General features: G+C 43.6%; 1 protein-coding gene across 1 annotated transcript; it reads right to left on the bottom strand.

Moving 5' to 3' along the window:
- Window positions 1-4,992: 4,992 nt before the first annotated feature.
- LOC108158293 (carbonic anhydrase-related protein) lies at window positions 4,993-6,285 on the bottom strand. The gene is given in 3 exon segments (XM_017290532.2): window positions 4,993-5,126; window positions 5,186-5,742; window positions 5,745-6,285. Coding segments are annotated over 2 exon segments (1,011 nt in total). The 5' UTR covers window positions 6,199-6,285; the 3' UTR covers window positions 4,993-5,126.
- Window positions 6,286-13,579: the final 7,294 nt, after the last annotated feature.

Raw genomic sequence — 13,579 nt, 5'->3', positions numbered from 1 at the left:
CGGCAGTTGTGGGTGTATATCGCTCGTTCTCTCTCTGACTCTGCCTCTGCCACTTTCTGCCTGTGTGTGCGTGCGTATCTGTGAGAGGCTGCCATGTTGGCGCGCTGCTTAATTGAAGTGGAGCGACAGACGGCCAGGCTGTTTCTGGGGCATGGGGCATGGGGCGGTCTGGTCTGTGTGGATGTGGATACAGTCGCTAGCTGTTATGGTGTGGGGGTATCTGTTTGTGCCTTTGCCTCTGCCTGTATGTGTCTGTGTCATGACGACGTTGCCTTGCGTCATTTTCATTTACGCCACATCCGCAAACGTTAACTCTTCTCCACACCACTTCATGCTGCTTTTCTCAGCATTTTTTTTTTGTTTTAAATTAATTTGCTTTTAATTTGCTTTATTATGTGGCAAGCTCTCCTCCTTTCGCTGTATTTAATTAGTTTGCTTTTATCGTTAAACAGTTAAGATGGCATCGTTGAGCAGGTTCGGAGACTGAGAGAGGACTTCCGCGGGTCTCGGTCTCCCAATGAAGCATACGCAGCATGGGCTGGCATACATACATATACATACTCGTGTAATTGTGTGATCTAAAAAGCTAGTGGGTTTCGGATAGCATCTCTCGGCCGACATTGACATGACAGATGTGTCCGGACGGCACTTAGCCGCTGCTCCTGCTTATCATACAGGATGGATCAAAATCGTTATGCGCATGCGTGAATGTTTCAGAAAAGGTTGTTCTTGCAGCAGGAGGGGAACCAGTTTATTGAGTAACCTTAATCTAGCCTCTTCCTCCCTTTATCACAGACAGTTTTGTTCACTCTCTCTCTCTCTCTCTGTCTTGTGCTGGAGGCGTGGCCTAAACAGTCGCTCTCTGAGCGCTTCGGCGCATTGAGTTACTTACACACACACACAGTCTCACGCTCATTCAGACACTCACACAAATGCCTGCCTTGTGGTAGACCATTGAAAAAGTGATGAAAATAACTCTCTGTCACTTTATTGGCGCTTAACGAGTTTGAGTTGATGAAGAATTTAATTTATGATGCTGCTCACACCATGGCCGACGCGAAAGAGATAGAAACAGTCGGAGAGAGAGAGCGCGCGAGAGCGAGAGAGGAAGAGATAGGGAGAGCGAGAGATGGAAGAGTGAGGGAGAGAGGAGGTGGTGCCGGCCCAAAAACCGCAGAGTACAAAGCTGGACTGGCAGGGACAAGTTGGAACGAGAGAGAGAACCGGAGAGTGAGAGCTAAAAAAAAGAAGAAATATTAATGAACTCGTAACTGTCGCTTTTGCAAATTGGTCTACACGTATGTGTATGTGTGTGTGTGTGTACATTTTTTATATGAGTATGTGTGCCGGTGTGTGGCACTCACATGGACAGGAGGCAACAGCAGCAGCCGCCGCTGCCGGCAGACGTCAAGCTTTGATGATTTAATTTTCTGGTCTTCTAATTTAATTTTATTATAGAAATACAGACATGGGCGCGTGTTTGTGTGTGTGTAAGGGACAGAGTGATGGGGAAGACAGTCGCTTGCTCGTGTGTGTTTTACACACACACACACAAACACGTTAAGGTACATACATACATGCATGCAAATTCGTTAATGGAAAATGGTGGCGTTTAATTGGAAAAGGAAGTGAGCCAAAGGGCTGAGCGACAGAGGCAGGACACACATCAGAGAGTGGGAAAGGGAGACATGGAAACAGGACCGAGTTTTCCATTCAAATTAATTTCATGTGCGTTCCCGCCTCTTCCGTCTCTACTCTTTTCAGGCGATATTTTGTCGGACTTTTTTTTATATTTATTACATATTTAATATGATTTATTTGATTGCTTTTAGTGCGGTTCTGTAGCTATAACCATTTGCAATTAAATATATTTATATTCATTCAAAGAAACGGTCAGGGAAGGAGAAAGTAGAGTGGAAGAAGAGTTGCAGCTGCAGCTTCAGGTTTATTCTTTTCCGCAGAGTTAATTAAATTAAATATTGCAGAGCGATAATTACAAAATGGCGTTGATTAATCGACAACCGCCATATTGATTTTGCCAACAATATTTAATGATTAACAATTAACATCGAACAGGGATTTTTGATGCAGGACCGGAAATGACATGGACATGCCATCCCAGTCGCTGCACCTCGTCATCCGCCAGGACACAAAAGCCTTAATAAAAGCAATTAAAATTCATTAGCTGCACATACACTCTTATACACAGAGATACACTCACACACATACAATCACACACTAATGCCATCATGCGCTCGTTTTCTCAATTATTCATTCAATTTTGCATGCCACAAAAGCAACAGCCAAGGAAGCAAGTTCAGCAAGACCTGCCCCAGCTCCGCCAACATACATACATATTCATGCGGCTAAATGAAAACGGCAACACTTAAATGCAATTTGCCTCAATTTTCTCAGCAGCAGAAGGAGCCGGCCCTGGCCCCTTTCTCTCTCTCATTCCCTCTTTTGCCGTCTCTGTCACCTTCGTGTTCGTCGTCTTGGCTTAGAGCATCTTAACGTCTTTTCATGGCACTTACATCGTCATTCTATTCGTCTAATTTCATTTTCTTGCCATTTTCAGTGAAGCAGAAACTACGTGCTCGCTTGGGGCACAAGAGAGCGATTACAGCTGGGGATTGGGAGTAGGGCAGGGGCTGGCGCTGGGTGTGGGCCTGGATTGGAGCTGGCTCCCATGATTCAGCTTCTGGAGGAGTTGGATTTTGGCAGCCTGTATGCTTCATTCTAATTGCATTCAATTAAATATGTTGATTGATATGTTTGTATTGCAGCGACTGCTTCGATTAGGCCACAAAGACAGCCGTTTCTCGATATTTCTAAAACTTTATGTTTGTGCTCTTGTGTGACATTGTCGCAAATCAGTTTGGATGAATCACATCGAATAGTGATCCGTTGACTATGCAGTTTTTGAATCTTTAATGCCTTCTTTTTGAAAAATATTTTTAATTGGAATACGCCAATGATTGTGCTCAACTATTTTCCGATAACTCTTTTGCCGATTTGTGTATTAAAAATAGGTTTACCCATTAACTAAATGCATACTTTTTTCATTTTAGAGTTTTCTTTTCGCATAATTTCCCATTATATACACACATACTTGTGTATTGCTATTCTGGGGAAAATTGCATTAATTTTCTAACAAACATTTTCATTTTAATTGAACATTTTTGTGTGCCGGCTATTTGCATATCAAGCATTAATAAATGGAATTATATATTTAATTGCATTTCTCGGACAAAAGTTGTAGTTTTTGGCCAAAAAATAGACGTTTTCCGATGGATTGTGGATGTGGCTGTGGATGTGGATGTGGATGCAGCTAAAAACGAAAAGCGTGGCCGAAAAATTAAGCTTTATTTGTGGGAATTGCAATTCAATTAAGTTTTCAAAACACGCAAATTGCGAATGGCCGCGCCGCACTAATATTGACAGAGGCAAAGCAAGAGAGACAGAGAGAGAGTGAGAGAGACAACAACATCATCGAAACTTGTTTGAATAATTTCATTAGCGTTGATTTGCAGCAAACGCAATTGCATTGAAATTCACTTGGTCTGCCATTGATTAAACAAGTCGATGTCCAGGTCCAATCGAATTGGACGTGCCCATTGAGAGAGGAGAGATGAAGAGAAGTGGTACGATGCGGTGGGTACTACTTCCCCCAACACTGAAATAAAAACTAATTACAGGGCAACGGCCTGTACTGACCATACCATGGTCGAGAATGTCCATCAATGGTTAGGCGCCAACAGATAATTATAAGCCTGGAAACTGGAACTCTGATTGCCGAGCCGAGCCGCAGAAGCAGCTGTAACAGAGGGGAAAGCGAATACGAATACCCCGCCCGCAGGGTGACTGGGATGGACGGATACGGATGGAGAGCGGAAGATGAGGGTGCGTCGCCACAGGAGGTCCAAGGCCCAAACCTAAAACCCAATCCCAGTCCCAGGCCAGGGCAAATATGTCCGCAACAGTTTCCGTTGCACTAACGAAATTACAGACGCAGACACACACAAGCACACACAGAAACAGATGCACGCACATACAGATACAGATACATATACAGATGCAGATACAACCAAACAAACAAGAAGCACATACATATGTAAGAGAGGCATATCCTGCGGCGCTGAGGCGCATAGGAAGCGGGCCCGGACACTGACGCAACCCGGGGACCGTCCTCGGCTAATGCTAATGCTCTTTGAACGTCTAATTAGTGGATTAGTATATAGGCAAACTATTTGCCCAACAAACGACTAACCTCATGAAATTGTGCGGAAGATTGCCCAAGTCCAATTAGTCCCTGCTTGGAAGCTAATGAAGCCCTGCCAAATGGAGAGGGCTTTCTGTACAGATTGAATGTGTAGTATACACAATAAAGAGTAAGGATTGTTTAGTTTTGAATAAATCAAATATCTCTCATTCGATATTTGTATAAAAAATATATATTTTCTTTTTAATTTGTTAATAAGGGAACGGTGTGACCAGTAAATTGACTGAAAACCGCAGATTTTGTCTAATTTCGGTATCTTATCTTGTATATAACATATGTCTTCTCTGCCTGAGTTGTCAAGAAAGGATAGTGTTCGGGCCAGCCGCTGAAAAATAACCGTAACTTTAACATTATTATTGTATGAGCAGAGAGAGCCGCCTATGTTGTAAAACGTTGACGTTCTGCAGAGCTGCTGCGCTCTCCCGCTAAAGGGGCTCTCTGCCGCCGCCACTTCGGCAACTACTTTGATCTGCTGCCGCCACTTCGGCAATCACTTTGATCTAACGCCGTCGTCTATAGTTTAGTTCTATGCTAACCCCTCTGCGCATTGGTTGCATATCGATCTTGCATAAAGTTTATCTGGCAATAGCAAGCAATCGGCTTCCGCTAAGCCACCAAGATTAAATACGAATTATAAAGTTTAACCCAAAATCTCTTTTCATTTTGAAACACATAGGTGCCAAAAAAGCTTGGCATCTCAAACAGATAGGATGGTAGATTTCATTTTAAATTCGCTTCCAGTTGGCAGACTTGGGAAAAGATACCATCCCTATTGTATGAATAGATACCATTCATTCCTGTTCCATATCATGTGTTTTTTTTTAAGTTGAGATGAGTTTCTTTCCTAAAGAGAGTGGTTTTCAATCGACTATTATTTCATATACATTTTGTCCAGACACTTACCTATCGCTGCTTACGGTAGTGATTGTAGAAGACCGCACGATCTTCGAGTGGCTGCACGGGTCGAGCGTTGGATCCAATACGGTCGCCATGGTAGCTTCGCAGCTGATGGAACTCGTTCAACTGACGCTCACTGATGGCCAGAGGATCGGGATTGATGAGCCACTTGACCCCGAGGTGGCAGGGTGGCTCCGTGAGCGACCCTTGCTAGCTGAAGAACTGTGTGTAGAATGGCGTCACGAGGTAGCTGATTGGGAACGGGGGAACCTCTATTGAGCCCGCCTTCTCAATAGCCACGAGATGCTGGATGAGCACTTCCAGGTATGGATTGTCCTCGCCCACTTCGAACATGTAGGAGATCATCACGATACTTTGGCTGGAAATACAGCCCTCGGTCTGTGCAGCCGTGTGGAGGCACTGCATCTCCAACGGATAGTGGCGGTTGTCGACTGTGTGCTCGGAACCCGTATTGCTCGACCAGCTCCAGCGGAAGGTGATCTCTCGAAACTCGAAGCGCCCCAGCAGATCCCCGCCATCTATCGAGGGCACACAGCCCGGACGGTATGGCCGTTATTCTCCAGACGGATGCCATCGGGCAGAACATCCCCGTTTGTCCACTGCATGGGCGTTTCGAAATAGCTCTTCTCCATGCAGGGTTGGTTGATGTTGACGGGGCTCTAATAGTTGGTAGGGACATTCCAGCTGTGGGGTCCACGAATAGCTCCATAGTCGAAAGTGTTGGGCTGCCCAGACGGCACGCATCCGCTGCCCGGCCTTGATTCTCTGGCCCTACTGGGCCCTACACCATCAGGCGGTCTTGATCTGCTGGCCGGACTTGGTCGGTTGGCTGGAACTGCAACTGCTCCTCTTTGAGCATTCCCCTCAAACAGGAAAGACAGACACGCGAACTGGCCTACACGGAACATGATCAGTGTGGTCATGAAAATGCTGAGAAATATCTTGAAGGCATTCGTTTCCACGATACTGTAGAAGATATCCCAGAGCGTGTCCAGCATTTTGAACGGGTGAGGTTGAGTCGACACAGGTAAAATGAAAATATTGAGCTCCTTCTCAAAGCTTCTGCCTAATCTGTTGACGGAATAGTGTCGGCATACTTGTGCCAGCTTGGGGCGAGCGGAAAAATTGAGAAAATGTCTAATTAAACCCGCTGAAAAGTTAATTATTTTGGAAAACAATTTTGCCGCGCACAACAATTTCGTGCGAAAACATTTGCAATTTATTTGCATTTGTATTTTGCATAAATTAATTACGCACAAAACGCTCTTCGGCAGCGGAAATTGCTTGCACAAATATCCTGTCTCCCGACTGCCGAATCGGGGCAGTACCGGTACCGTGACCTCCTGCAACCCTTCTCTGTTGCATTTTTGAGAAATTAATTAGTTTTGTATACACAAAATAGTCGAAATGAGCACCGGGAGCGGAAATTATGTGCAGCTCTCTGGCTAGCAATGGAAGGAAACTGGCCTACGAGGAGACCGGCACGGTCTGCTGAAATCCGAGACAATCTCGGCCATCTCTGATTACCATAAAGTCATCAAGAGCCTGCCACGCCCACAGCCAGTGGGCTGCCGCTTCCACTGCGATTCAATTATGACATTTTTCTGATCAAATCGTTTGGCTTTGATTTGATTTCATTTTCCTGCACTTGAGCAGGGCGTTGACGTCTGCCAAATGTTACAAATAGTCCCTCTTTCCCAGTGCCAGGGCATGCGAGTTGCACGCAAATTGATGGGTAAGCATGTGGCAGAAACGGAAACACTAACATCGTTAGGCGCGGACCAGTCCGGAGGGTGCCAAAATAACGGAATAACAATCATAATCATATTTGAAGAAGTACGGGCATGCCCGGAGGCATTTGTTTTCATTTTTGACCGAATGACTGCATTTTTATGGTCGCTCTGTGTTAATTGAGGCTTCAGATTCGGATAGAGAGGGGTTGATGTTGGTATCAGAATCAGTTCCAAGCCAACCAAATACCTTGAATACATACAAGTTCGAGTACGAGTACGAGTTTATATCTGTAGAAAGTCACTTAACTCTCACCATGCAAAACAAATGAAGGCGATTCGATTGCGGCAGTCGCAAACATGCGAAAGAAATTTCCGTTTCCGTTTTGGCGGAAACCGTGTTAAAGCGACGCGAAGATTGGGCCAGAGAGAAAGAGGGAGCCTCTCCCTCTGGGGCAATGCAAACGAAATCTGTCATTTCGAATTTGATTGATTTATCCGCTTCGTGCTGCTGTGCCTGTGCTCGATAATATCCCCTTAAATCACTTAACCACATTTACACCGATTACAGAGCAGAGAAGAAAGTCCTGTCTTGTCTCTCTGCTAGGCACAGCGGGGGCTCTTGGTTCGGCGTAAATTTTCACACATTATTAGAATGCCGGCCAGGACGAGACACAATTACTAGGCTCCGATAACGTTCTCTAGTGGGATTTACGCCGCTTCTCTCTGGCGACACACAGCTGATAATGCTAATATGCGCCGCAGGACATCAAACACGGACACAGGCGAAGGATCAGGCTGAGGTATTGAGGCCACTCAACTTTGTTGGCCCAATCCGCTTATGCCTTTGTCTGTCTGTCTGTCTTTCCGTCGGGTGGTTGTCTGTTTGGTTCTGGATTTTACAGAATATTTGTCATGGGGCCAGATTATCGGCTGTGTGCGATTGTTAAATGAACAACGAGAGTGCTGTGGTAGGAGTAGGTAGCTCTTAACCACAGAGTCTTCTCCCAAGATCCTTTTGCGGCCATGTTACTACTGTATCCTTTGGACTCTCTCTCTTCCTCTCTCTTTCTTTCTATCTCTGTGTTTGGCTCTCTCAGCTGCTAGCGAATGTGATCTCGATCCCTATTCCGATCCCGATCCGTATCGCAGCATGCGTCCTTTCATGAGGACTGTCGCCTTTGTGTGAGTGTTTTCACAGCCTACAGTTACAGTTGTCCCTCATTAGCAGCTTAGGGCGTGTACATGTTTTGCTTGCTTGTTTGCGATGTTTGCTACTTGCCGTGCCGTACCGCACCGTGTTCTTGTCCTTGTCCTCTCCTGAAAGCGAAAGACATTCATTTCGAGCCATAGTATGCATTTCCCTTGCGTCTTTGTTGCTCTCTCAATGGAAACAAGAGGTTTCCCTCTGTCCGATGCTTTAAATAATGGTATCATTGGCATATAGGAGGAGTGCTGGAATTGGAGTTGGGGAAACAAGTACGCCTACAGGAACCACAGGGGTGGGAAGTGGTCGGGGGATGATTGTTGTGGGCCCAGCCAGAGATTGGGATCACTCATCAACTAATTGAGTTCGAGATCGATCTATCTATCAACTAATGTAACACTGTTTCAGATCCATTTTTTCCTTTGGCTTCGGAACGTGCATGCCTAATAGAATGCCCTAATTCATCCTAATTGGCATACTTCGTCATTGGCAGATCAATTATAGAATTGGTGCTTTGTGGAATGTTCTTGTAGACTTCTACTGCCGAAAATTTTAGAGCATGGGGACACTACTTGTAGGAACGCGTGCCAGTGATATTCAAAAATGTTTTTTTATCCCTTCCCTATTATTTAAACCTATAACTGGAAATTATTGCATGCCGCGCGCAGGTCGTGACATTTTTGGCGTCACCATCAGGTGACAGAATTATTACAAAAAAATTTGATCTGATACCTGAAACTTTAAACCAATTGATAAATAGGATTATTTTCGAAAGAAAAGATCAACCGTATAGCCGAAAAATTGTTCGTCTTCTTTCGGTCTTATTGCTGGTACTCAAAGAGTATAAGGGTATATACGATTCGGGTAGATTTATGTAACAGCCAAAGGCAGCATTTCGGAAAACTTCAACTTTTCCTCAATATATGTATGTATCTTCAAGAATAGCCGTTGTGTAGATTTTTTTTATTTTTAAAATAGATCTTGAGGATATATTATAAATTCTTAGCTTGAGGATGTGATCTACAATGTAATTTTTGATCGTCTCTAAAATATTCATCTAAATTTTGAATATTCCGCGTTGGCAAGTTCTGGTTCAATAATTCTCTGGAACCAATGAATGGATCTGAACTGAATGTAAAAAGAAAACATAAAATGTACCATATACATTTTACATGCACTCTACACAAAAATTTCGAAGAATGTTAAGCGCCATCTACCTGCCAGTAGCGATACCACGTACATCAGTTTCATATTTCGAATTTTTCATTTTCATTTTTTCGAATGGCAACTCGAAACCGGTAGTTAGTTATATAGCGAAGAGCTTTTTTCAGCTTCTTGTATTAGATAAACACCATTACGGTTTGAAACTGGGCTAAATTATACCCAGGCCGAAAGTTTAACCGCTAGCAATTAAGTAGTAGGAACAATAACAAATTTATATTCAAACATGCAAAAACCATTATTTTGTAATATAACAATATTTTTAATTTATTGTAATATTTAAAAAATAAATGTTTGTCAGATTGAATTACACACTGAACGAGCTAAGGAAAAGCTTAGAAGCTTTATCACAATTCAATCTTACTAAATTTTAGATAAATCTGCTAAGAACTAATAAAAATCAATTACAATGGTTTGAAGCGTGGGTAATTTATACCGCAACCGAAAGATAGCCCGTTAGGGGTTAAACGGTAGGAAACCGCTTAGAATCAAAATGTTGTAATTTTAACGTACAAAAACCATTTTTTTATAATACAACGAACACTTCTTACAAATTTTACAAGTACAATTTTACAAATCCAACTTCGCGGAACAACCATAATCAATATCCAAGATCCAAAACAAAAGAAAGGAAAAGTCAAACAGCCGGGAATATGTTAAGCAAGAGTAATGCGTTACACGAAACTGCACTAAGCTGTTGTTCCCCTTTTTGCGCATTTTTTGTGTGCTGGGCGCCTCCTTGCAGAACAAATCGAGCGAAACGCAGGACGGGATGCCTGAACTTTGAGCAGCGGAGGGACAAGAAGCCCGTTTCGGCCTAGACAAATTACCACTGAGTTTTCCAGTGGAGCCATCCGTCAGAGTCGCATTTGGAGTCGGAGATGGAGATGGAAACATCGGCCAACAAAAAATGGCTATCATCCTATGTGTACCCCAATGCTAATTAGGCATGTCCTGAGGGACTCTCTCGGGGCCACTGGACCTGGGCCAATTAAATAAGCTTAAGCTGGCTCGGTTCGAGCTTGTCATAAATTTTGACTGATTATGCGTATTCATCTTTGTCGCTGGAAGCTGCTACTGCTTTCTACTGTCCTAGGGACCCCTTCCCGGCATCCTTTGTACGCCGTGCCGACTGAAGATGTTCCTTCAACCCGTGCCAGCGCCTTCCTCCTCCCCAGTGTCCGGCGCAATTCATCATTCAATTAAATCGACCGCAATCGCTCAGTTCGTCGACATCTTCTTGAGTTGAGTTTTAAAGTAGCCTCAAAGTCAAATCCTTTAATGCGCCGCTGCCAGCAGTCAGTCGCTGCCATCGATTATCCTTTCAATAAAATGCCGCGGCACGGAAAAAAACCAACTTTTTACCCCTCAAGTTGTATTCCTACTTCGCTGCTCGTGTATTTTTGGGGATAGGATATCTTCTGAGGTTGATTTATGCGCTGGCTTAAAAGCGAATTGTTGTGAGCTGCTAACTGGAAATCTGTTTGGATGCACGTACTTGTTGGTCCTCCGCACCCCGCCCGCCGCCCGTCGCCAGCTACCAGTCAGCCAACCAGCCCACTCTCCTCACTTTGGGCGGGCTTAAACGATTGCCAAAAAATGCTTCGTTTCGTGCATGCCAAAAGAGCAGCCAAAGCCGAATCCTTTGCATTTGAGCTGGCGATTTTGCGACAAGGCTTTTGGTATGCCGAAGCAAGAATCTCAAGGATTTCGCAGCTGTCCTAGTCACAGTCACTAGCCGGATCTCCCTGGCTTTTGTCAAAGTGATTTACGACATACTCATGCCCAGCATTCAAAATTGAACCCCAATCGACAGCTCCTCCCAATGATTAGCCTCGGCAAATGTTGTGAAATTCAATAGTTCTCTACCCCCGAAATTTATTCTTGTGGCTTTTGTTGTTGCTGCTGTTGTGCTGTTTATTTCATTCCAAAAGCGCTTTTGTTTAATTAACACTCTCAAACGTTGTTTATTTGTTTTTTTTCGTAATGGCAAAAAGTAAAAGAATCGAAATTCGTTGTAGAAGCTCTAATAAGCGATCCAACACTGTATTGAGATGTTATCACGATTTGTTTCTCTTGTTTGCTTTATAATACACTAACCAAAAATTGGGGGAAACATTTTTATGGCCTAAGCGTTGACTACATAGAGGAAAACCTCCATACTAGATACTGGGTGAAATTTGAATGGAGACTTGGCATAAATTTAACTAAAAGTTTTAGTCAAATATGTATTTATTATGTATCATAAGAGTATCCGTATCGTACTTAGATGACACAATTAAATTATACACTGAAATGCATTTAACAAGAACAGCGCATAAGCTTTATCACAATTCAGACGGACTAAATTTGAGATTAATCTGTTCAAACCTAATTAATTCACAAAGGAATGTGTTCCAGATTGTGTCTAATTTACAGTATGCAACGATAATTCACGTCTGAGCTAATAGGGTTTTCACCCTTTAGAATATAAGCAGCAGTGCGAACCATTTCTGTAAGCATTTTTAATTCAATTTATTTATTTTTCATTCGACTAGCAAAACGGATACATATAATAAGGCTAGGGATGGGTAGCTTCGAGAGCCGAAAGAGTAGATACCCTTGTGCATCCATTGTTCGTAAACTCTAGCGACTGCTCGGATTTTGGACCGATCGTTCCTATGTAAGTTATACCCTCTAGTGCTCCTACATGTCTGCTTCCAAATCAATTTGATTGAGAAGTAAGTTATTGGTTATTAATACTGATAAAGACTTTAAGTATCAAATATGTAAATAAATTGAGATTTGCAAAAACTTTGTTTATTATCAAAATGGCCTTTGCAAGATTAAAGTATAGAACGACCGGTTCTCTTTATTCAGTTTTATATGTATAATTGTGACTCATGTGGCTGGAATAGCCAGAGAGCATCTGAACGAAAAAGCTTACATTTAACAATCAAACGAGTCCAATAAAAATAATATTGATGAAAGTATTAATAATACAAATAATATTCACAAAAAAAATGATAGTATAAGTAAATCATTTTTTTCAAAGCCCACAACTATGTAAACTCCTTGTGACTAGCGCAATAACATAAAGTATAAATAATGTGACGTTAGGAATATATATACGTACATATATAAAAATAAACATAAACGAATGTGTGACTCCATTCCGCATCTCTACAACTGATTTTTTTTTGTGCATTCTTTTCGTGGTTTTCATTTGGTCCTTTGAGTTTTTAATTAACGCTCATGCCATAAGGGGTACGAGGCCAATGGAATACAATAAAATGAATGAATGGAAAGGCGAAGAGAAAACTGTAGACGAACCATCCAGGGGACAAGTGGCGAGATAGAGAGACAGAAAGAGAGAGAGAGAGGAGAGTGAAATGGGTGGAGGAGATCCTTTGAACCGTGCGGTTACCATGACAAGTTCTCATTTTGGTCGGCATTCCGTTGTCTGGCTAATTCAACATTTGTGCAGCATGCAAAATATTATCAAAATTCCGCTGAAAGTTCAGGGGACCTACCACCCGCAACCCCCGCATTTATATTCCAACCAAACACGGGGGAAAAAACAGACCGGGCGGAAACAGAAACTAATAAACGACAACAGGTGAAGTTGACACGTGGCAGAGATGCTGCGGAGGCAATTCAGGGAGCGACGAATGTACAAAAATCTAAGACCTGCCCACCACCGAAGAGCGGACTTTTGGCAATAACTGTGAGCCGGACGGAGATGGTTGCCAAAGCAACCAGTTGTCGAACAGCTTGTGGGTGGATTCGGGAGACGGGAGGTCACCGTCTATCAGTTATCGATAGGCCCAAGGACGGGCTATCGAAATGGGCGCCAAAACTGGAGAAATCCCGGAACACTCGCGCTCGTTCGCCCATTGGCCAGAGCACAGTCGAGGGCGGGGCCCATTGCGCACAGCTATAGCTGGTTATCTCGCTCTGGCTCGGAAGATGGCTGAAAGCAAGATGGCAGCTGGCGCTTGTAGCTGTCCCTCTCCCTCGCTCACCGATTGCTTCTGGCTTCTATTTAGTGTGTTTGTTCTTGCAAATCAATGCAGGAGATAACCCCGCAGGCGGATAACGCCAGGGGGGGGCGAAAGATAAACAGTGTCTCGTAGCGCCAAGTGAATCCGAGCCCGGGGGTGGGTGACCAGAGCTGCGTGGAGGGTGGATGGGAGGCGATTTGATTCGACACCAGTGCGCAGGGCAGCGTCGATGTCTGTC

The sequence above is a fragment of the Drosophila miranda genome, chromosome 3, assembly GCF_003369915.1.
Source record: "Drosophila miranda strain MSH22 chromosome 3, D.miranda_PacBio2.1, whole genome shotgun sequence".
NCBI classification, from domain to species: domain Eukaryota; kingdom Metazoa; phylum Arthropoda; class Insecta; order Diptera; family Drosophilidae; genus Drosophila; species Drosophila miranda.
This window is presented reverse-complemented; position numbering and strand designations above follow the sequence as displayed.